This window comes from Cololabis saira, chromosome 8, assembly GCF_033807715.1.
Source record: "Cololabis saira isolate AMF1-May2022 chromosome 8, fColSai1.1, whole genome shotgun sequence".
Lineage (NCBI taxonomy): Eukaryota > Metazoa > Chordata > Actinopteri > Beloniformes > Belonidae > Cololabis > Cololabis saira.
Window position 1 is genome coordinate 9,581,409 of NC_084594.1, and position 25,313 is coordinate 9,606,721.

Consider the following 25,313-nt stretch of genomic DNA (forward strand, 5'->3'; position numbering starts at 1 on the left):
GTCCCTAAATGCGATTTCCAACGCTGGGTGACGATGCCAAACAACAATCACAGTTCTGGTGAAACAAAGACATCTTGATGTCTTAAAAAGGGGACAGTGAAGCCACTGCGCTCACGACTCGGTCCTTTCATGCGTCTGGCATCCCGCTGATGCATCTCTACATGAGTCAGTTGGCCAGTGGGCAGGAGATACAGTATGTCCATACAATACCTTAAAATATCCAGCCTGAGCTGAATGGTCCCAATCATTTCTTGTCAATTAAACACACAAAGATTTTTTTTTTTTTTAAAGAAGAAAAAAGTGGCATCTATAAGGAGGTGGACAATATAAGACATATTTTAATAATGAAGATGTTACGGGGTGAGGTTTTGGACCCAAATGCAGCACACGGAGCACACAGTGGTAGTTTGTCTGATTTGCTTTATTACCCTCAACAGGGACGAAGAGCAGGCAGGAATGCAAGACAAGGACCAGGCAGCTATCGGTGTCAGGTTCAGAAGACAAGGTCAGGCAACGGAGAGCAGGAGACAAGGCAGGGGCCAGGAACAGGCAGGGTCGGCAACGGGAAGTCAAGACAGGTGTTGGACCACCGCCCATGTGATTATGAAGTCATGTGTGATTATGGACTCATGGGGTGATTATGAACTCATAGGAAAATGTGTGATTATGTGATCAAGTCAGGCTTTGACCAGGCTACCAGGCCGGATTTCGGGCCTTCGACCAAAGCCAGCCTAAAGTTTTATGACACCTCCAGCGTGGTCTGGAGAACAAAAGGGGCAATGGAAATTTCCACAGCCCGAAACCAGGACTAAAGCCGAGGACACACCAACCCGACGTCGTCCGCTGTCGGCCGACTGCTGTGTCGCCTCGCGTCGCCTGTGTCAGGCTGGGTCGGGCTCAAAAAGAAGCACTTGGACACACCGCAAAGATGACACCCAACGGCCAACTAGCACGTACGTTCTCCGCATGTGTGAGAGGTAATTCCCCTCCATACCAGCAGGCAGCGGTAGTCTGTATTCACTCAAAAACAAGGGAAAACCGGAAGCTCTGGGAAGCCGTAAACAAAACAAATAGGCTTCATATTCACACCACATTTCCACACCACTCTCGCTACCACAATGCGTAAGAATAAAGAATTGGCACTGGCGTTGTCAGCCCTCGGCCTTCAGCTTGTGGAAGAAGAAAAGAGGAGGCGGAGGCGAAAAATAAGAAGAAACCGCACTACATGGGTGAAATCATGGATACAACAACGACAGGCTCAAGGAGCTTACCCAAACCTGTGTCCAGGGTACTGATTCGCTACCTGAACAGCCAATCAGCCAATCACAGAGTGAGTGTTTGACCGACGGCCGACGCCGATTCGACATGTCGAATCGGCTGAAAAGCTGCCGACGGGCGGCCGACCTGTGGTGACGTGCGGGACACACCGGGGAAACTAGGCCGGCAGACGCACACCGACGCTCATCGACAGCCCGACGGCCGACAGTCAGCTGGTGTGTCAGGGCCTTAAAGTTTACGACATCGTGGCCACACGGCTTGGAACAACGGAAAAACCCCATGGACACAGCCAGGATTTGCATATGTGGCCCCCTTGGTGATAAGGGACCACACTCTGATTGGACAAGGACCTCAAGCTGCAGGAAGGAGCATGGACTTCCTGGGCGCAGCTATAAAAGAGAAGGCCCCCCTCTCTCTGTTTCTCTTCTCTCTTTTCTGCCTTTCCTCTCACCTACAGGTCTCTGCTGTAGCACCAGGACGACCAGCCATGGGCCGGCTTTCTCCTTTCGTGACCGAAGGAGCGTCCGTTTTGCAGCGCTGCACGAGTGACCGTTCCGACCCCAGAAAGCCGAACCGGGACCCTGCATTGCCTCGACGTGAACGCGAACGCCGATCCGAAGTTGAAGGAAGCCACGCTGCTGTGCCCAGCTGCTGCCCCCCCCCCATCCGCAGCATGGATAACAGGAGGGAGTGAGAGCCGCTTTATCAGGATCACCTGCTGAGCGTAACCACCCAGCTGTTCCCCAAGGAACGCTGACCGGCCAGACAAACCACCTTTTTTTTCTTCAACTACAAAGACCCACGTAAGAGGCTGTTTTTGGTGTCTGGACAGAGAAAACTTAGTAACACACTTATGACATGTTCCTCTACAACAGAAAACAAAGCCCTTCCTCATTTCCCAGTTGAATGACCGGAGCGCACGTGTGAAGCTTAGTTTCACAGTGGTGCATTTCTGTGTGGGAAAGATGAGAAGGTCTTGGGTTTCTGGTAGCGAGGAATTATTTAAGAGTGTTATTTTACCCTTTCTCTCTATTTCTCTTTTCCTCTCCAACTAATCCCCACACACACACACATACAGACGCTTCTCTTGGTCATAAATTCCCGAGCCATTCTGAGCTACCGACATCCACCCACCCACCCACACACACACACACACACACACACACACAGTAGTTTTAAACAGAGATTGAAGACCAGCCTTATTGATCAAGCTTCTAGAAGTGCTTCCACTTAATGTGGACTCACTTCTGCACGTGCACACCGAGAAATTGTCTGTTTATATCCATCTTTTTGGAACGCTGTTTTTTTTGTTTTTTGTTTTTTGTTCTTGCTATTATTTCAATACAATGTATTTTCTTGGTGAGAACTTTGAATAAGCCCATTTAGGGCTTCCTTTCTCACCTGCACATATTTTCATGCTTTTATGTTCATTTAAACTTTTGTACCGTTTTTTTTATGTTGTGCAAATAAACAAATAAAAAAAATAAAAAAAATAAAACACACACACACACACACACGTGATCTGAAGATTTGCATTATATGATTTCTTGTCTCTGTTTATGTAGTTGAGCCTTCAGAATTTATCCAGAGTGTTTTTTTACCATCAGCTGCTTGACACTGGTTTAATAAATTCTGATTGAAAGAAGTCGTCCTTGTTTATTTTGTACATATTTGCCGCCAATGTTGGTTACCAGATGCTGTGCTCGGATTTCATCTTCAATTGTATTCTGTAGAATAATTAATCTTGAGACTGATTTTGCTGTAGTTATAATTTTCCTGGTTAAAATCCAGGTGGTGCCCCGTTTTGATTAAGTCAATTTGATGATTCAATTTGATAAATAATCTACTTTATTAATTATTAATAATTGTTGAAGGACAATTATTACAGTAAAAACTCTTGATAACTGAACAGCACCTACCTTGTGGCACAACACAGGGAATGCTGGAGGGTCTTGCATCTACAAAGATAGAGTGATGATCTGACGTGGCTGGCAGATGGAGTGAGAAGGAGAGAGGGGAGTGGAAAACCACTGAAGGCTGGAGGACCAACCATGACAGAAGGGTCAGTCATTTGATGAAAACAATAGTTTCTCAGGGACTGGCTTGTTTCTTCTCGCATTTCATGTGTATCTGTGGCTCTAACAGACGCGACCCTTTCTAGCCTTTTTTGGGGCCCCTATTCGAGGGTCCCTCTTTTGTAAAACTCCAGTCTGAATAGGATCTGGGCCATGCATTCAGGCCTATATGTACTCGCAAGAACAGAGAAATGCTTTCTCACTCCCAGGGATGAAAGGGAAAACATGACATCACTCTCTTCTCACAGCCCTGGTGTGGGGTTTCTTCCAGCTTTTTCTTGATGCATCATCTGGGCTGAACCTTTTTCTCATGTGGAGTCCAAGAACTGTTGTGTGAATGTTCGGGAAATTAAAGATATTCTGGTTAATGCAGATATGCAAAAACAAATCAAAATGCGGATGGGGGTGGTCGTGTCTCCACTAATGATTCAAGAAAACCTATGCCCATGTCAGTAGGTCAGTGTTATCTACATGGTGTGGTTAACCAAAACAGGATATTTGAACACATTTCAAAACACTAAGCAGTGACTCAGTTTTAGAAAACATGATTCAGAGTTGTTCCAGGTTTGTGATTCCACAACTGACTGAGTTTAAACAAAGGAAGCTGCAGCCAGCTACTTGCAGGTGTTATTTCAGCTTTCTTCAGACTTCCTTTGCGAAAAAAGAACAATATTTCCGTAAAAACATAGGAAACTTAATATAGCCAAAATTGTAGCCAACTATAGTTACCTGCTGTACTCTACTGCCCTTATTTTTAACAACTTGTGCTTTTTTTTATTTTACCTCTTTTCTTATCATTTTATTTCATTTATTTGTTATTTAAGCGTACTCTTAAATCAGCAACTCATGCTTTTTATTATTTTACCTTCTTTTCTCATCATTTTATTTCATTTTATTTGTTATTTACTGTCTAATTATGTCTTGCCACTTTTAATGTCGATGTAAAGCACTTTGAATTACCTTGTGTTGAATTGTGCTACCGGTATATAAATAAACTTGCCTTGCCTTGCCTATAGTAACCTATTGTATTTTGGTACGTACCAGCTCTGATCATAGATGGAAACATATAGCTCTCGAGACTCAGTTAGAGCACAGAAACGGCAGTGCTCGAGTGCCGAAAGGAAATGGAGCAAGTCAAAGTCCCAGGTTCATTATGAGATTTACAAAGAGAAATTATGCGTTCGACCAGACTTTGTGTAGAACAAGGAACAGTTGTATTTATGAAACCATCAAAAACTGCAGAAACAACTCTCATGTCCTGTTTGCTGCAGTAAACAGATTAACAAACCCTCAGGTTTCACTGCCCATAGAACTCATTTCTACACTTGAAGATCTCCTGATGATAAAGTTCAAGGCATTAGTGATGCAATCATTTACACAAACAACTACTCTCCATCATGGACCAGCAGGACCACGCCCTCCACCTATTACTGGACAGACAGCAGACTGTTGCAGCTCTGCTGTCCAACGGACAGATACAAGAAATCTTTCCTACCTCATGCCACAACCTTGGACAGAAATTCATTTTAAATTATTGATCTTTGCACATCACCACCTTTGCACAGTCCCTCTTAATCTCTGCTGCACACTTACTTAAATGTACAGGACTGTCTCAGAAAATTAGAATATTGTGATAATGTCCTTTATTTTCTGTAATGCAAAAATGTCATACATTCTGGATTCATTACAAATCAACTGAAATATTGTAAGCCTTTTATTATTTTAATATTGCTGATCATGGTTTACAGCTTAAGAAAACTCAAATATCTTATCTCAAAAAATTTGAATATTCTGGGAATCTTAATCTTAAACTGTAAGCCATAATCAGCAATATTAAAATAATAAAAGGCTTGCAATATTTCAGTTGATTTGTAATGAATCCAGAATGTATGACATTTTTGTTTTTTTAATTGCATTACAGAAAATAAAGAACTGTATCACAATATTCAAATTTTCTGAGACAGTCCTGTATGTATAGACATTTTAGATAGTACTATTATACCTTTTTTATGTTTTTATATTTCATTTGGGCCTTGTCACTGTCTGTTCCTTGTATGTTATTCTGCTGCTGCACGATCATTTCCCAATCTTGCATCAAACAGATCAATGTGTGGATGCAAAACCATTTTCTCCAGTGTAATTCAGACAAAACTGAAACAATTGTCCGTGGTCTGCAGAAACAAAGAGAAAGTGTTATCAGCTACCGTGCTCCCTCTCTAGAACTAAATAATCAGGTTAGAAATCTAGGGATAATATTGAACTCAGATCTGAACTTTAACAGCCACATTAAATCAATAACATCAGCAGCTTTTTACCATCTAAAAATCATTGCCAGAATCCAAGGATGGTGTCTAAACTAGATTTAATAAAACTAATCCATTTGTTTGTCTTGAGCAGGTTAGAGTACTGTAACAGCCTGATCACTGGGCTCTCTATAGCTGTAAGACCTGACTAGAACCAGGAAATACAACCACATTAGTCCAGTCCTCGGGTCTCTGCACTGCCTTCCTGTCGCTCAGAGAATAGACTTTAAAACAGCTTTGCTTTTGTACAAATCTCTTCATGGCTTAGCACCAAGGCACATCTCTGACATGTTACAGTCGTATGAACCAGCTCAGACTCTGGGAACCTCAGGGAGTGGTTTCTTGCTGGTGCCCGGAGTCAGGACTAAACAAGGTGAAACTGTTTCAGTTTTAGGCTCCTAAAATCTGGAACAGTCCTCCGGAAGATGTGAGACATGCCTCAACTCTGACAAGGTTCAAATCCAGGCTGGAAACACTATTTAACTGGGCTTATGACAGCTGAAAGGGCATTATCTGCACTCTTAATTAATTCATGATTAATCTTATGTTTTATAAAATTATTTTATTTGCCTTATTGTGATTTGGTGTAGCTTGGAAGCCCTTTGAATTGCCTTGTGTATGAATTGCTCTACACTGTAAGAATAAAAACTTTGTTTTTACGGAAAAAAACTGGCAGCTGTGGTTGCCAGAATAATACTGTAAAAGATACAGCGGATTGTAAAACACATTACAGAACAACCTGTAAATTTTACAATTTCAAACTGTAATCCTTTACAAAATAACATTATACAATTTACGTACAAAACTGGTAAATTCAACATCCATTTTCAGCCAAATTAACATGACTATGCCTTCATTAAAGCTATTTTCTCCTGTACAATTTACGTGCAGCCATTGCTTATTTTACATCTAATCCCATTAAATTTCACTCGAAAACATCAAAATAGAGGCATTATTAATCGGTAAAAGCCTCATTATAAGACAGTAATTTGACTGAATGTTTCTGATTATTTTATTAAAAGATTGTGTGTTGTATAACATATTTTGTAGTATTAATAGCGGTATTTTGTTGTGAAATAAACATCTACATACTATCATAGAATTCTTTGAGTAATTTCTTCATTAAATGAGTTATTACACGTTAGACAGACAAACTCTGACACAATGTCAACAAAGATTTTCATCTGTAACATTTACGGTTCTTCACCGTTGCTATTTCACAGTTTTTTACGGTAATTTCTACAGGCTTTTCTTACAGTGTACAAATAAACTTGCCTTGCCTCAAACAAAAAGAACAAGATACTGAATGTGAAACATAGAGGATGCTTGATTTAGTTTCAGGGGTGCTTTGCTGTAGCTGACGCAGGAGCATTGAGTCTGTTCAGAGCAGAATCTCAGGTCTCAAAGCTACCGAGGACTCCTGGACCGAAACATGCAGTCCAGCGTCAGGAAGCTCAACCTAAGCTGTGGCTCAAGGGTCCTCCAACAGAATACTGACCAAAAACACACATTTGAAAGTGCCCGAGAGTGACGGGTTCATAAAACAAAAAAGAATAAAAACAGAACAAAACACTGGACTATTCTTAGATGGTTTAATGGAAAGATGAATAATGCATTTTGGAGAAGGAGACAGCCAGAGCAGTTTGTTCAAGAAGAGCAGGGCACATTTTATGTTTGCAGATACAGAAGTTTCATCAATTACATTAGTATTACATTAAGGGCGGTATCATGTTTGTCCATTGTATTTTTATTTCTTTCATGTACGTTTTCCCTTGTAAAACTCAAAGCCTGATTTGTGTTATGCATAGGATTAAAAATGATGGATCCCATTCATTTTTAACTGTCCTCACATTTTATGTATTACTGAAAATATTTTCAATTTCTTTGAAAAAAAAGTTTCTCCCGAACATTGAATTGAAAAAGACTAACTGAACTATTATTCTCAGAGTTCATTGAACTGGTGATTTTATTTGATTATTCAAGGATGAAGGAAACCTTTTTATTTTTTATTTTTAGAAGAATCTATGTTATCCCCATGGAGGCAATTTGTTTTACTGGCAGTCTTATCTCTTACTTCTTGCTTTTATTTCATTACTTTAAATAATCCTTTTGAGAGTAGGCAATGAATAAGCTTTGCTTCAGCCTACCCCTTTTTCGGTCTAGATGTTATTTGTATATTGGAAACTTTTTTGTAATGTTTTCTTTGAACAGTGTATTTGTTTCCTTGTTGTCATTTTTATTTTATTTTATTTTTAATTTTGTAAAAGCTATTTTGATGTTTGTCTTAATTTTATTCTTTTTTTGTGATGTCATGACCGAAATAAACTAAACTAAAAAAAAAAAAGAGTCAGAATCAGAATCAGTGTTATTCAAAGAGGTAAGACACATAAAAAGAATATTCAGTGGAAGTTGTCTCTCTAAATCAGGGGTTGGACCAAAAACACAAAAAACAAATGTCTGGAGCCGCAAAAAATGAAAAGTCTTGTATAAGCCTTAGAATGAAGGCAACACATGTTGCATGTTTCTATATTAGTTATAACTGGGGGAAGATTTTTTTTTTTCATTATGCACTTGAGAAAAAGTCAAAATGTTGAGAAAAAAGTCGAAACGTCGAGAGAAAAGTCACAATTTTGAGAAAAAAGTCGAAATGTTGAGAAAGAAGTTGGAATGTCGAGATTAAAAAGGAAAGGAAAAAGGAAGAAAAAAAGAAAACAAAAGGTAAAAAAAGAAGAAAAAAAGGAAAAAAGAGAAAAAAAGGAAAAAAGAAGAAAAAAAGGAAAAAAGAGGAAAAAAAGGAAAAAAGGGAAAAAAAGGGGAAAAAAGAAGAAAAAGGAGAAAAAAAGGAAAAAAGAGGAAAAAAGACAGAAAAAGAGAAAAAAGAAAAAGAGAAGAAAAAAAGAAGAAAAAAAGGAAAAAAAAGGTCAAACATAGAGCGCTAAAGAGCCGCATGCAGCTCTAGAGCCACGGGTTGCCGACCCCCGCTGTAGATCAACAAATAAAATTAAGTAAAGAAAAAAAGGGAAAAAAAATCTTTATGCAAAAGTATACAAATATACAATAATGGTGCAAAATAGTGCAAAACATTGTGCCAGTTAACAGTTATCAGTAGAGTAGGAAGACTGCTGTGGGGAAGAAGCTGTTCTGGTGCCCGTTAGTCCTGATCTGGAGGATCTGGAGCAGCTCAAAAACACTGTGTGCAGGTTGAAAAGGTTCCATTCTGATGTTCCCAGGGCAGAGAGGCTGTGATGATTTGCTCAGCAGTCCTCACAGTTTGCTGCAGCCTGGTTATGTCCTGCTTGGTGGCAGCTGCAAACCCCCCAGTAATGGAGGTGGACAGGACTGAGTAAAACTGCAGCAGCAGCTCAGGGGGCAGACCATGTTTCCTCAGGAGCTGCAGGAAGTAAAATCTGCTGCTGGGCTCTTGATGATGGAGCTGATGTTCTGCTCTCATATCGGAAACTGAGAGATGATTTTTTTATCTTTTTTGGGGGGGAGGGGGGGGTTGTGACGCGAGGAATGTTTCCTAAAGTCCACTTTCATCTCCACAGGCTTGAGCTATTCAGCTCCAGGTTGTTCTGACTCACCAGAGAACCAGCTGATCCACTTCCCGTTGATATGCAGACTCATTATCGTTCTGGATGAGACATCTCCATTTTTCCGTCTCTTCAGGGGTAACAGTGAAGTTTATTAAGTGTGATATGGTATAATTCATATGTATGAGCATTCAGAAGCACCTGATCTCATCTAGCTCTGATTAAAACACAAAATGAGTGGATGTGATTTGGAAGAATAGTGCTCCACTTCTGCACTAAAGTTGTGGATTTAGAGTACATCCATTACCTTACTAATACAACTTGCGATGGTTTTACCCTTCATTTGCCTTCTGTTTAAAAGTATCCAGACATAAATTGCTACAACTCCTGAAACTTAGTTAGGTGACAACATTTTTTCTTCATTTATTTATCTCAGACATTAATTGCTGGAACCAGTGGTGATTGGACATGATTTTGGAAAGTCACTGATGTTTATTTAGGGGTTAACACATAAAATTGCACACCAAACCCCACTCCCCCAAAAAAAAAACAGGCAGCCAAAGATAGAATTCGGCAGAAACACAGAATATGACAATGGCTTCTTTATTTTTTTAAAGGCTGAAAGTGAAAATATCAGTATCACATACAGAGTAACGATCAGCACTCATCTCCTGTCCGATGCTTTGGGGGAGTTTTTCAGTTGCAAAGATGGGTACCGTACAAAAATTTCCTGAAAGCATAATTGAAGCTTCACCTTCAAGCAGGACAGTGAGCCAAAACGCACAGCAGGGACAAAGCTGGAGACATTTGTGGACGGCTCTGAAAATCCCCCAAACCAGGGGAGGCTGTAACTCAGTATGTGCTTCATCTTGGGAAAAAGATCTTATTTATGTCAATGCGAGGCTTCTTCCGTCTTAATACACCTCCAAAATAAATAGTAATCTATGTGTGTGTTTTTACTACACTGATACAAATATTGTGCTTGATCTACTTAAAAAAATGAAGGCAACTTTTTGCATGAGATTATTATGTAGATCAAGAAAGACTAGTCTTTGTATAAACTACTTAATTTTTTGTATGTAAATAATACATTTTGCAAGTACAGTCAACTTAATTCTGTTAAGTTTACTTTATTTATCAAAATTAAGTTCACTTTAAAAAGAAAAAAAAGAAAAAAATAAGAAAAAAGAGAAAAAAAGAAAAAAAAGGAAAAAAAGAAAGAAAAACAATTAAATTGACTTTACTTGCAAATTAATTTTGTACATACAGTACTAAGAATTAAGTAGTTTATACAAAGACTAGTCTTTCTTGATCTACATAAAAATCTCATGCGAAAAAGTTGCCTTAATTTGTGGTGTTCTATTTAAACAAATAAAGCATTTTTCATCTAAACGTTGGTCAATCTGCCCAATAGATTACAATTGTTAAAGGAAAAGTACATTTTACATAAATACTGCTTGTTAAGGAAAAAATGCACAATGTCTTGTTTTTAAAACAAATGCAGATTAAGTTCAAAACAAGATGTATTCATGTAAAGCAACAAACTTCATTTTTAATTGTTAATATCACAGATTTAAATATGTTATATTTACATGCGCTTAGATTTATTTTTTTCAATGTAATACTGAGCCACCGAGTTTATATTGTCTGAATGTAATGCATCATCTGCAACACTGTGTCCTCACAAAATATACCACACCAAGAAAAAAAAGTATAGTTGTAACAATCAGATAAATAGCAGGGCTAAACCTACAAGATTAAATTTAAGGGGAGATCCCTCTAATCTCTTCTGCTTTGTACAGGCTTTGTTTTGGAGAGTGTGCAGAGAGGGGCTTAATTTCCCCCAATGAAGACCCTCTTGGACAAATATAGAGCACTTACAATAATTTACAATAGTGGGAGGCAGCTCACGCACAGAATCATGAAATTTCCATCTGAATAAAATAATAATAATAAAATTAATAAGTAAAGAAGCACAGAAACATATGAACAGTGAAAACACTGTCGAGAAATGTTATTCATGGTAGTTTTCTCATCTTGCAAGGGCTCACTCTCTCACTCTCGTCTCTGCAATACCCAACAATATTGGTCACTCTGCAGCAAATCCCTTGGGGGGAAAGAAGACGTCTGGCAGTCATGATTGCACCTCATATCCCTCTCCACCTCTCCAGCCTGTTCTGTTGCCCTCAACCTGCCCAAACCTATATCAATATAGGTTATATGGCATTTCTGCTCCAGATAAATGCAATGCAGGATGCCGCAACTGGCTTCAGTTCCTTTTTAAATGTGGTTATTTTCACTGTCCTCCATATTTAAAAGAACTCATGATTCTATATAACTCTCCATACTCACTCAGACATATGAATTTTCCTTTTTTCTTTGTTCCTAGAATTTTAAAAGAGGTTGGTAAAAGATCATTTTATTTTAAAGCTCCATCAGATTGGAATAATCTTCCCCTCTTTTTGCGTTTTTGCCTTTTAAGTTGGCATTATATTCTCATCTTAAAACAAATTGTTTTTAATTTATTTATGTATTTTTTTGGCCTTTTTTTATTTATTTATTTTTATTTATTTAATTTTTTTTTCTCTTTTCTCTGTTATGTTATATTTATCTCATTGTTTCGGTTATTCAATTAGCCTACTTTGTAACTAGACTTATGTGTGTAGGGGTTGTGTGGGAGGGGGTGAGCAAGATGTCTGTGTTTGTTTAATGTCATGTATTTCTGTACTGTAATGTGATATATTGTAATGTTGTATGTTTTATGGGACCCCCTTGAAAATGAGATGTTACATCTCAAGGAGCTATCCTTTAATAAATTCTAAATTCTAAATTCTAAGTGTAATGCTTCTTTGGAATGGTTTACAGAACTTTAACCCCCCAAAAAATGTTTTAATCTTTCTGGTACATTGCCTACATTTTTTCCAGAGACTAGGCTGCGGATAAGCTGATTTTTTTCCCCCAAAAGAAATATATAGGGGTTCATAATAAGAAAGAAGAGAGAAAATGTCCTCAACTCCAAAAAGTGTTTGCCTATTCTTCCGATACTTGAAGGTAAATTGAATTGCACGATGGGTGAGAAGTGCAGATTGCAGGATGATAAAAAGAGCTGCGTACAAAGGTGGTTATGATCCCAGAGGAAGAACTTCCAAAAGATGTACGTGCCTGGGAGCATTTTCCTGATGACAACGCTGACAGTGTGAACTCCACTGGAGAATCTGACGGCAGTCAAGTGAAACAGTTCGGCATCATCTGTTTGGTTTGGCCGTGGTCCTCAGAGGGGGAAACTAAATGAACCTTACACAAATTTGTAAACAGAAGGAGGCGGTGGAAAAGATCTGAAAGCCAGTGGGAGAAAATCTATTCCTCCAAGACATGGTTATGATTTTTGTTTATCACCTGTGTCATACGGAAACAGAAGTGGAGAGAAATAGAAGATGGATTTTTGGGAAATAATTCTGAAGGTGCAGGAGAAGTGGAGATTAAGGCCCAATGCCAATACACCCCCTACTTTCTTTCACTAGCCCTACTTTCTATCACTACCCCTAAAAAAGAAGGTTCAGATTTTAGGGCACTTGAAATCTTCCCAGGTCTGTCCCAATACTCCCACTACTCCTACTTTCAGCACCACCACTAAAATCAGGAAGCTGAGAGCCAAAAGCTGTTTTAATTTCAGCTGTAGCGCTGTTAATATGCCACTTTATTAAGTTTTAATATTTTTTTCAGGCGTAAAAGTAACCGTTAAGATCCCCAACCTGGGCTCAGTTTATCCAAATAACGCCTGTTAAGAAATTTGACCCGATGTTTTCGGAGATGTTTTCGGCCCGGAGCAGCAGCAGCAGCAGCAGCAGATCACGTACAGACATGATGGCCACCAGGTCAACCTGCGCCGTCGTCCCGGGAGAGAAACCTGCAGCTCTGTGGAGAATTACCGCTGGCTGAAATAAATCATTTAGGAAGATAAATGTTGGTTTAATAGATGAAATCTAACAGTTGTAGCTACGCCTGTTAAGAAATTTGCTCCCAAAATTTCGAGATTTCTGCCTGCCGGCTCGGGAGCTGATTTATGGGTCCACGTTAAATCGACGCAGAGCCTACGGGGTAGGTTACGTAACCTACCCCGTAGGCTCTGCGTTGGTGTAACGCGGAACCATAAATCAGCCTTTATTCTGGCGAGGTTTGAAAAAGACTTTGCAACAAAGGGCAAGCGAGTGATTATGTACATTCACTGAATGAATATTATGAAAGTAAAATATATATTTCTCGCTAGAAATGTAATCAAAATGCATTTTTATGCAGAAACTAACTCAAAATATTGATTTTATTCACTAAAAAATAAGAAATGTCCGCCATGTTTTTTTTTTTTAATTCTTTTTTTGGGGATTCTTTGGGATTTCACGACGAAAAGCATTCTGGGAATTTTTTCTGTCCCTAGATCAGCTAGTGAGGATCAGAAATCCCTACATCCGTAGGGACAGATTCATAGCCACTACACTACTTTTCTTCACTCCCCCTAGGTGGAAAGAGGAATTGGGACACCACTACCCTCACGGGAACGCGCAAAATTTAGGGGTAGGGATGAAAAGTAGGGGTAGTGGGAGTATTGGGACAGGGCCTAAAAACAAATAAAAGTTTTGTGTTTCTTTGCAACTTTGCTGTTGGGCTGACACCCCGTAGATCGGGTCTGGCTGGGGGGCAGGTGCTCTGCTGGGGCTCTGAGTTTATCTTCAGTGTGGCTCACTGGGACTGTACTGTACTGGTACTGTACTGTACTGTACTGTACTGGTACTGTACTGTACTGTACTGGTACTGTACTGTACTGTACTGTACTGTACTGGTACTGTACTGTACTGTACTGTACTGGGACTGTACTGTACTGGTAATGTACTGCTGGAGTTGTCTGAAAATGCTTACGACCTAAGACTTACACAAAGCTTTCACTGTTGCTGCGTCATTAGAAACCTCAGCACAGGTGGACAAATCCTCCCTGCTGCTGACAAAACAATGTGGGTGACAGGAAAGCACTTGGTGAGAGCATAGGCTGAAATAAATGCATCAACAGAAAAAAACTAAGAAGTAAGGGCTTTTGAGGACACGCTGAATTAAAACAGAAAACAAGACATCTAGTTTTTTCCTCAGCAATCAAGCAAGTGCTCTTCATCATGAATAAGTCGGAGATTGTGCATGCCAGAGTAACCTAACCACTGGAAACTAAAATCAATACATATTTGGGTGCTAGACAATTTTTTTCCTTCCTTTCAGATTGATGTTTCTCTGAAAGCATCTCCAATTACGCTCTCACGGTAAACACATCCTCATTCTCTCCTGCTTGGCTCAGCGAGGTAAGCTGTGGAAAAAGGGGTTATCTCCTGCATTTCCACCACACCATTAGTTGGCAGTGATTACAATATGAACCATGTGACTATAAAAGGTTGCCACTAAGGCTGGATTGGGACTTTGGATCCGGTCCAGCGCAGCCGAGAGCAGGGTAATAACACTTAAATCTGTTTCTGCTTCTTAGACAAGGGGCTGTACACACAAAAAAAAAGAGGATGCAAGAGGAGTGCATTTCCAAAGATACTTTAAAAAGCCAGTGCACTCTCAGTTAAAAGGGAAACTACCGAGTCGATGAAATGTGAGATTAAAAATAGATTACATAATGGACTAAGAGATATTATGTGATGACCTGTCTGTACACGTTTGCTGCAGACAGGAATTCAATGCTTATATTCCAAATCCTGTTTCAATCATATTAGAAAAGGATTCTTAAGAAAAGGAGAGTAAGAGAAAAAAAAATAATGAAGTCAAAGGCCCATATGATTTGGGGACCTTTTTTGGATTTTTTGCTTTTAATGGACTAATGATCTGAATCATCGACTATATTAATGAATGTGTTTACACAGGACTTGATTATTTAATTCATTATTCATTTTTGTTCTAGTATTTATAGACATATGTTAAATGATTTTGAATGATGTAATCTATTGACCATATGAGGGAGGAAAGGGGAGAGGGTGTGCTGTTGTTTTTTTATTTTTATTTACTTTTGTATTATTATTATTATTATTATTATTATTATTATTATTATTATTATTATTATTATTATTTATTTTGGTTTAATTAATGTTATGAAAAGTAAAAAAAAAGGGGGGAAAATATTGATAATTATATTGTTATTGTAAATCTTTTTTTTTTTTTAAATGCCCTCAATAAAGACATCTATACAAAAAAAAAGGCCCATATGATTTGAGAATTGATATTCTGCACTATTGAGCAGAATAAATGAAGCAGAGCAGCATGAGTTGAAGAAAGAGGTTTTTTTCCTGCTCTGACACTTTCCTGATGACACCAAGACCAAAGGAGAGATGAAATGCATGACAATAAAATTAGAGTAATGTGTTATATACAGAAAGAGAAACAGGGCAGTTTCATGGAAAACACATCAGGTAGTCCATGTTCCAGACCAGATATCAGCACCACTCAAGGTAACCAAACATACTTATGATTTTTGAAAAGATCCATGACTATAGATCAGGGGTCGGCAACCCGCGGCTCCGGAGCCGCATGCGGCTCTTTAGCGCCGCCCTAGTGGCTCCTGGAGCTTTTTCAAAAATGTTTGACCTTTTTTTTCTTCCTTTCTTCTTTTTTCCTTTTTTTCTCCTTTTTTTCCTTTTTTTTTCCTTTTTTTCTTTTTTCCTCTTTTTCTTCCTTTGTCCTTTCCTTTTTAATCTTGACATTTCGACTTTTTTCCCAACATTTCTATGTTTTTTTCTACATTTAGAATTTTTCATGAAATTTTGACTATTTCCTTGACATTTCGACTTTTTTTCTCAATATTTCGACTTTTTTCTCGAAATTTTTGACTTTTTTCTCAACATTTCGACTTGTTTCTCAAGATTGTACTTCAACATTAATCTTGACATTTCTACTTTTTTCTCAACATTTCGATTTTTTTCTCAACATTTAGACTTTTTTCTCGAAATTTTGACTTTTTTCTCAACATTTGTACTTTTTTTCTCGACATTTCGACTTTTTTCTCGAAGTGCATAATAAAAAAAAAAAAATCTTCCCCCACTAATATAGAAACATGCAGCATGTGTCTTCATTCTAAGGCTTATACAAGACTTTTCATTTTTTGCGGCTCCAGACATATTTGTTTTTTGTGTTTTTGGTCCAATATGGCTCTTTCAACATTTTGGGTTGCCGACCCCAGGACCCCTGCTATAGATGATATTTTGGTATGATAACCCGTCCTGAGTGGCAGCCGTATCATAGTTATCAGCTCATGAAGTCACCCAGCCCCTTCAGGTTAATTGATGATTCTAAATTGGGTATATTATACATTTCCTGAATCCTTATGGTCCTGTGAGTATTCCAGTTTTTTTTTTTTTTGTATTTTGTGTCTCTGTTTATGATGCCCCGTTTACACGTAGCCGGGTATTTACAAAAACGGAGGCGTTTTCATGCGTTTTGGCCGTTCGTTTACACGGAAACGGAGGTCAAAGTCACCAAAAACGATCATTTCTGAAAACTCCGGCCAAAGTGGAGATTTTCAAAAACTCCGTTTTCCCGTTTGCGTCTAAACGGAGGAAAACGGAGGAAAACGGAGATTTAAGCTTCAGAACGTCACATTATGCACCAGAAACTCACCAGCGTCATGTGTGCGACCTGTGTTTACAATTAGTTTGGCCACCGTCAATATTTTCTTGTATTTTACCTGTTTTATATTCTAAAGTCACACTTAAAAGTAACTACCCCCGTCCAGCCTCCTGCTCATTCAAGCCTGTGAGCGCGTCAGCCAGCAGCATGAAGCCTGAATTATGGTTCCGCGTTAAATCGACGGCATAGGGTACGCGGCGACGCGCAAGGTACGTGCGCGTCGCCGCGTACCTTACGCCGTAGGCTCTGCGTTAATGTAACGCGGAACCATAAATCAGCCTTAACTGGAAGTTACACACGTGTCATTTGTTGATGTTTTTCCAGGATTCTGATTGGCTTGCATGACGTTAAGAGCGTTTTCATGCGGGTCCGTGTAAACGAGGATTTTTTTGAAAACGTAGAGGGGAAAATATCCGTTTTTGTAAATACCCGGCTACGTGTAAACGTGGCCTAAAACTAAGCTGGTTCCTTATCTCACTGTGGTGTTCTTTATGTCGTGTATTTGCATGATAAAGACCAGTTTGTGACATTAACCTAGCGGTTGTTATAGTTTCATAGGAGCCTAATGATGCTCTTCTAGTTTAAGGCTCAATGACCTGCAACAATGATATAGTAGGTGTATATTATACATTTCCTGAATCCTTATGGTCCTGTGAGTATTCCAGTTTTTGTATTTTGTGTCTCTGTTGTTCCTAGATGACACAGGGCTAAAAGATAGTATATCATTTAGGCGAAAATTGTTTAAAAAGGTGTGTTGTTTATAGTTTAAAGAGCTGCAGTGACCTCTATGTTGGTCAGAAAGATTCACATCTTAGCTTGAATGAATGCTTTAAAATGATACCAAAGACACTATAGTGAAACATTGACAGATATCCTGTACATAAGTCTAAACCAGGATATGCACCAGCATCTAAAATGTAATTTTCTGAAGGGGGTGGTAACTTCATGAGCTGATAACTCTGATACAGCTGCCACTCAGGAAGTTTATCATACCAAATTATCATCTACAGACATGGATCTCTTCAAAAATCATAAGTAAGTTTGGTCACCTTGAGTGGTGACATGGACAACAGGCAGAGCAAAAGGGGAAGAAAATCGACAGTGTTAATGACTAAATTTAAGGCACATCCTCTGACTTTATTACCGAGAAATTGACTGTCAGTAACCTTGTCCCAACATTTGCTAACACAGTGAACCTCTTTGTTGCATTTGCAAATGTAATTCCGATGAATTTATCAGGCTTCATTATTGACGCTTTGATCTCTGGGCCAGCGGAAGTAGCCGCTGCATCCCTTTGTTGTGCCGGGCCGTGGTTAATATCAGCAATCCTGGAAATGAAAGGAGGAACCACCGTCCAGGTGTCTATATAATGAACCCTTGAAAGGTGAAGCTGCGGCGTTCACAGGCTTTGAAGATGCTGGAACTGCAGGGTCTAATGGCACCATGTTAAACTGGCTGAGTGAAACTCAAGAAACCTGAGTAAAATGTGGGGGCTCTTTATTGATGGATTTATTTATTTTATAATCATTTTTCATTCTGCAAAAAAGTACGGTGGCCGAGACCCGCCATTGCTGAAAATTAAAGAAATGCTGCAAATAAAAAGAAACGCCGTTGCAAATAAAATAAACGCTTTGCAAATAAAAAAAACGCTGCAAATAAAATCAAACGCTGCTGCAAATAAAATAAACGCTTTGCAAATAAAAAAAACGCTGCAAATAAAAACAAACGCCGCTGCAAATAAAAAAAACAACGCAAATAAAAAAGCCACAAGGGAAGTGAATTACCGGGGACTATTTTTGCTGATGCACCGGTGTTTTTATGTGAGGAGGAGAAGAAGACGAAGAGCACGTAAGTGAAAAGGAAGAAATGAGAAGAGCGAGGAATAAGAAGAACAACGAACGAAAAAATACGCGAAAAGGTTAGTGTTCAACGTCGCTACGTGTAATTTTTAATGTGCAACACCGGTGCATCGGCAAAAACAGTCCCCGGTAATTCACTTCTGCCAGCTGGATTTGTTTATATTTGCGTTTCTTTTATTTGCAGCGGCGTTTGTTTCTGTTTGCAGCGTAACTTTTATTTTCAGCAATGGCGGGTCTCGGCCACCGTAAAGAAGAGCCATAAGAATAATCAGTAGAAAACGATATAGAGATCCAACAAATCCATTATTCCTTCAGTTAAAATTGTTGAAATTTCATGAATTAGTAGACTATAGTATTCTGCAAATTACGTTTAAAGCTCATAAAAAAACTTTACCAATCAACATTCAGAAAAGATTTGAAAAAAGAGAACGCAAGTATAACTTAAAAGGAACAGAGATTTTTAAAAAACCAAGATGCAGGACTAAATTGATGGAACGTTGTGTTTCTGTGAAAGGAATCAGTTTATGGAACAATCTGAATAAAGAAAACAAAAAATCCAAATCAAACATTACATTCAAAAGAACAATTAAAGCCAGTATGTTAAGTAAATATAATGAAATATGTTAGTTAAGTTTGATTGACATACCCATAGACGGCGGTAATTTTATTTTAGTTTTTTATTCACGTAGTTTTTTTTTTTTTATTTTTAATTTATGTTATTTGTGAAGTTATTTCTTGGAAAACGGGGCAGATCAGATAAGATTCTTCTTCTTTCTGCTCCCTTTTCATTCACAATTTAAGAACATTTGTATTTGTAGTAAATTGTTTTATTTTTTTTGAATGAAATAAAGAATAAATGAAATGAAATTTAGAGATCGGAACACAATCCATAATTTTATTGCAAATGAAACCAGAACCAAATACAAGAACATGTGGGTAGAAAAGGAACATGAGTCAACGTTGTGGCAGTAACTTAGGGTTGGGTTGCAAGTCTTTACAAAACTTGGAACTTGGATGTTTATCTGGCCAACTTTTCCATACCGAACCAGCTGTCATGGCAGTAAAAAAAAAACACAACTTGAACAATAGTAAACCAAGACATTACTCCTCGCTCTCCTCTCTAATAATTGACACAAGAAAGTATTTGCTGTCCTCTGTAACCGTTCAGCTGCTTCCATTGGCCGGGGACTTGGCCGCGGCCTGCAGGGTCCTCCTGGCCATCTCCAGGGCTCCGTCCTGGGTCTTGTTCCCACCAATAAAGCCTCCGGCGTGGACGAAGATGCAGTCCTTAATCCCACTGAGCTCCGACAGCGCCTCATCTCGTACCCCACGCCACTCTTCCGGCAGAGACAGCCTGCGACGTGAGAACAGAAGGGTGAGACGGCTAACAGATGGGCACTATGTGGTCAGCTGCTCACTTCCTGTTGACACGTTATTTTTGCAAAAACACACTGTGCTGTAAATGCTTGTACACGCAGAAAGACTGAACTGGCCAGACTAAATTTGAAAATCAAGAATATCACATATAAAAGGTCGACAAAGCGGAAATAAAATCAACAAAGCGGCAGCAATGAGTTAATTGATGACTATATCACTTTGGGAGTATGTGATATTTAATCGAAATAGAAAACGAAAACATTTATATAATATTTAGTTGCACCATTAAGAGCGACATTTACTAATGATAATAATAAAAACATACATTTAATGAAGATTAGGGCTGCAACTAACGATTATTCTAATAATCGATTAATCTGTCGATTATTTTTTCGATTGATAATAAAAAAAAAAAAAAAAAAAAATTCACAGTGCAAATAATCTTCAGAAAGTTCACAAACAGGTTGCTCCTTGAACATCCCTGAGTATTGATTAAAAAAAAAAAACTAAATGGACTAACACAGAAAACATACACATGTATGCTTTACATCTGCCAAATATATAAAAATAAAGTGCACAAAAGAGGTATACTTTGTTTAAAAGGGACCTGAGCTGTCAGAACAATAAATAAATTATAAAAAATAAAAATCAGAAACAGGATTTGTTTGAACATTACAATTTGTTCTCTCACTGCCTTCACTCAAAAAACTAAGATCTTACCAAGAAGTTTTCTTATTTCTAACCTAAAAATGCCACTACACCTGATAACACACATAACTTAAAAGGTTGGGTGTTTTTCCCACGTGTTTCAATTGAACTTTCATTTGTGTCAAGCAAATTTTAACGCAGAACCATAAATCAGGCTTTAGTGAGTGACGTAATAATCGCGCGACACAACGACTCGATAATGGAATTCGTTGCCAACGCTTTTAATATGGCTGGGGATCGATTCAAATATCAAGAATCGATTCGATTCCGATTCTTAAGATTCAGAATCGATTATCACGATCCGATTCGATCCGATATTGATTTGGGTTACTGTTAATAAAACTGTTTTTTTCAGCTGTTGCATGAATTATATGACTGTAGTTATGCAACATATTAATACTATTATATTGAGATTCAACAGCAAGTATTGCAGCTAATGATGCTGTAAGGACCAATCAGCTCCCAGAATGCTGATAGAACTGCTTTCAGAAACATCGTGTGGGTCAGAATTATCAAACAGAACCAGGGAGGAAACAGAGGACGAAAGAAAAATCGCTTTTCTTTTTTCCCCATTTATGAGAATTTGGTTTTTAACATTCATGCAAATGTAACCCCAAGACAGTATATAAAGCAAAGAAATATAGACAATTTATGCAATTATAACTGAAAACTTTAATGTTTTCATACCTTTAAACATATTTAAAGGCAAAAACATGGCACCAGTTATTCTCGTGTCCAATAAAATATTCCTTTTTTGGGCATAAACAAAAAAAAATCTTTTTTTTTTTTTTTAAATCGATCTTTAGACATATGAATCGATTTTTAGGAATTAATATGAGAATCAATTTAAAATCGGAGAATCAATTTTTTTTAAACACAGGCCTAGCTTTTAATAATCGATTTTATCGATTCGTTGTTGCGGCCCTAATGAAGATGGTCATCATAATGACATGAAAGCGAATCATCTTCACTATTTCTACATACCTTTGGAGCAAAACCTGAATTTCTGAGATGACAAACCCTGAGATGAGGGACTGCCATCAAAGCTAAACTGCCTGATCCACAGCACATACGACCACTACCATCATCACGCCATCGCAAGAGCAATAATAAAGAAAGGGAAGGGCTTTTTCTCTTCTCCAGCAATTTGGAAGATCACAAGTCGACAAAGTGGCAGGAGAGTCATACTGTGGCAGCAGCGTCAACAGGCAATCTTAGAAAGTGGGGGAAAGATTGGCTCGGCAAGGGTTTATGAGCGGACCTCGACAGAGTGTCCCTGGATAAGGTGTAGAGAGGCTGCCGATCCATAAAGATGTAGAGCAGCTCATTTACCTCCCACTGCATGTGGCACGCATGCCTGTCGCCAGCGGCCTGGCTGCTCAAAACACATTAGCACTTATCGTATACGTGTCATTCTGGCTTTGATGGGGTTATTACTCCCCATCATTCTTGCCCCGATCATAGTCACTGTTTTTTAGTAAAGTTTCACTCTAACTTAATTCTGCCTCAGAAGTTCGTAGCTCAATTGTTACACTCCACTGCCCCTGGAATAGACTTTAAATGCTTTTAAAGCTGCCCAAATGACCAAAAGCTGTGGATTTTATGGAAAATTTCCTACCACCCTTATCTCTCTCTCTCTCTCTCTCTCTCTCTCTCTGAGCTGCACGTATGACCTTGTCAGAAATACAGGACATATCTGTCAAATGCAGCCGCAGTTTAAAGTGAGGACAGTAGGGCTGCAGCTATCGAATATTTTAGTAATCGAGTATTCTACTGAAAATTCCATCGATTAATCGGATAAAACATATTTTTGTTTAGTTAAAGAGCAATTATAAATATACATAAGATGTTATATGTTAATTGACATTACTAAGACTAAATTATATAATACAGTAGGTTCATGGCTGTGCATTTAAAAACCCTGAACTTACACCAGTCGACCAAATTCACTGCCTTCACTCAAAAAACTAAAGATCTTACCAAGAAGTTTTCTTATTTCTAACCTAAAAATGCCATTACACCTGATAACACACATAACTTAAAAGGTTAGGTGTCTTTCCCACGTGTTTCAATTGAACTCAAATTGAATTGAACTTTCATTTGTGTCAAGCAAATTTTAAGTTCTAGTTAAGTTTTAAGTTAAAGTATAAGATTTTGAGTTTTGGTAGTGTTCAAAATAAAATGATGAGACCTGCTGTATTGGAGCACATTAGGCACCAGATCTACTTGATGTTTTATCCATCAATGACTACAGAGATAAAATTGAAAACTACCCAGTTAGCTTTATTACGTTTTTATTTTTCTGACATTTTCTGCCTTTTCTTTTAGTTAAAACTGTAGCAGGAACAGAAGTTTAGAGGAACCTATGTATGTACCGGGTTAGAGGGGGAACATATAGGAGAACGGACCAGAAGAATATAGCGTGGATTGAAAATAAAAGTTAAGCACTGAGCTACATGTGTCTCCTGCCTGAGCACGGCATGTTACTAAAACCAAACATATCCGCCGCCTCTTTCTTCTTCCGTTTACGTCAGAGCGTTGTGCCGCATTAAATGTAGTCCGGGTGAAACACCTGCTTTGAGCTGCAAAATTAAACGATTCCTCGGGGCAGAGAAAATTCCTCGATCATTTTTTGTAATCGAATTATTCGAGGAATCTTTTCAGCCCTAAAAAAAAGCTTTTTTCCCACCATGTTCTCAATTTTGAAGGCTCTCCATCTGTAACGATCCGGTTGCGTTTAAATACGAGAAGCATTCTTTATGGCCGTTATACTCAATGCACGAGGCCGTCAACCATCAAACGCATGATTTGCTCAGACACGTTCACCGAAACGTGTCGTTTTGTCTCTATGCCACTCTCTCAAGCCTACATGACGCTGCACCCATTAAGACGGTGTCATGATAACCTAGGGTGTAGCGCATGGCAAAGCTAATGTATAATCCCTGTTAAAGAATGAACCAATCGATCGCTCCACAGTATGGCTGGAAAACGAGCCCAGACAAAGGTCAGCAGGGCTTGTAATTAGGCAAAGAAGTAGGAGGGAGATGACTGCTGTTGTTATGCCGAGCCACAAAGCTCTACTTCTCTAGATTGTAAAATTAAAAGAGCAATTAGCAAATTAACGTTGCAGAGGAAACCACCATTCCCTGAATTGTGAGATTATGCCATTTAGTGTGTCATTAAAAAAATAATATCAGTAATAAAGTCACTTTCACATTGGCTGGCAGATCAGGACACTGGAGAATAAAAAGGGGACGACGACATGCAATTAGTAGCAATATTCAAAAACTTGAGGCTCTGGTCAACCTTCCTCTCCAAGGTGAAAACCAAAACGTATTGTAAATATGCAAAGTAGCAAGAAAAAGTATATAAAACCTTTTAAATGTAGTCATTTTCTGCAACAATTTTCCATTAAATGCAATCTGATCATAATGCTTCCTCTGCTATACAGGACTGTCCCAGAAAATTAGAATATTGTGATTTTCTGTAATGCAATTACAAAAACAAAAATGTCATACATTCTGGATTCATTACAAATCAACTGAAATATTGCAAGCCTTTTATTATTTTAATATTGCTGATCATGGTTTACAGCTTAAGAAAACTCAAATATCCTATCTCAAAAAATTAGAATATTCTGGGAATCTTAATCTTAAATAGGCATGTGTTGAAAAAAAAAATCGATTTTCTGATTCTAAATCGATTCTCATATTAATTCCTAAAAATCGATTTGTATGTCTAAAGATCAATTTTTTTTTTTTTTCCATCATTACATTTTTGCCTGGTGAACTTTAATCCCAGTAGTCCCAGTAGTTTTGAAAACTCCTGAACTAAATTAACTTTTCTTTAGAGAAAATGCTGGACATTTCAGCTTAAATTTCTAAATGTTATATTAGTTAAATGAAGTTCATATTATCTATATTTACTATAGCTTGTTTGGTTTCTCTGTTATCGGACACGGTTTGTCATGAAATACCTGAAAAATGCCGGGTGCTTCATGGCAAGCTGTGTGTCTGGTGACAGAATAAATCAGACAAGCTAAAATAATTTGTTTACTGCTTGAGCTGTTGCAATTTCTTTCTTTTTTTGCACTTTAAATGGATATTGAAATGCCTATTTGAGTTATTTATTTCTTAGTTATTTCACAATAATTATTGTGCAATTATTATTTCAATAGTTATTTTACAGTCATATAATCCAGACAACACTAACCCAAATCAATATCGAATCAGATCCAATGGTGATAATCGATTCTGAATCTTAAGAATCGGAATCGAATCGATTCTTGATATTTGAATCGATACCCAGCTCTAATCTTAAACTGTAAGCCATAATCAGCAATATTAAAATAATAAAAGGCTTGCAATATTTCAGTTGATTTATAATGAATCCAGAATGTATGACTTTTTTTTTTTTTTTTTTTTTTTTTTTTAAATTGCATTACAGAAAATCTAATTTCCTGAGACAGTCCTGTACTAAACCATTGGGATTATGTTTTTACGTTCCCCAACCCCATCACATGCT

General features: G+C 38.1%; 1 protein-coding gene across 1 annotated transcript in view; it reads right to left on the reverse strand.

Moving 5' to 3' along the window:
• Positions 1-19,585: 19,585 nt before the first annotated feature.
• Positions 19,586-25,313, reverse strand: part of myg1 (myg1 exonuclease) — a 41,847-nt gene continuing 36,119 nt past the window's right edge. The window contains exon 7 of the mRNA XM_061726713.1: positions 19,586-20,058. Coding sequence (XP_061582697.1) covers positions 19,869-20,058 — 190 coding nt within the window. The 3' untranslated portion in view covers positions 19,586-19,868. The remainder of the gene's footprint in view (positions 20,059-25,313) is intronic.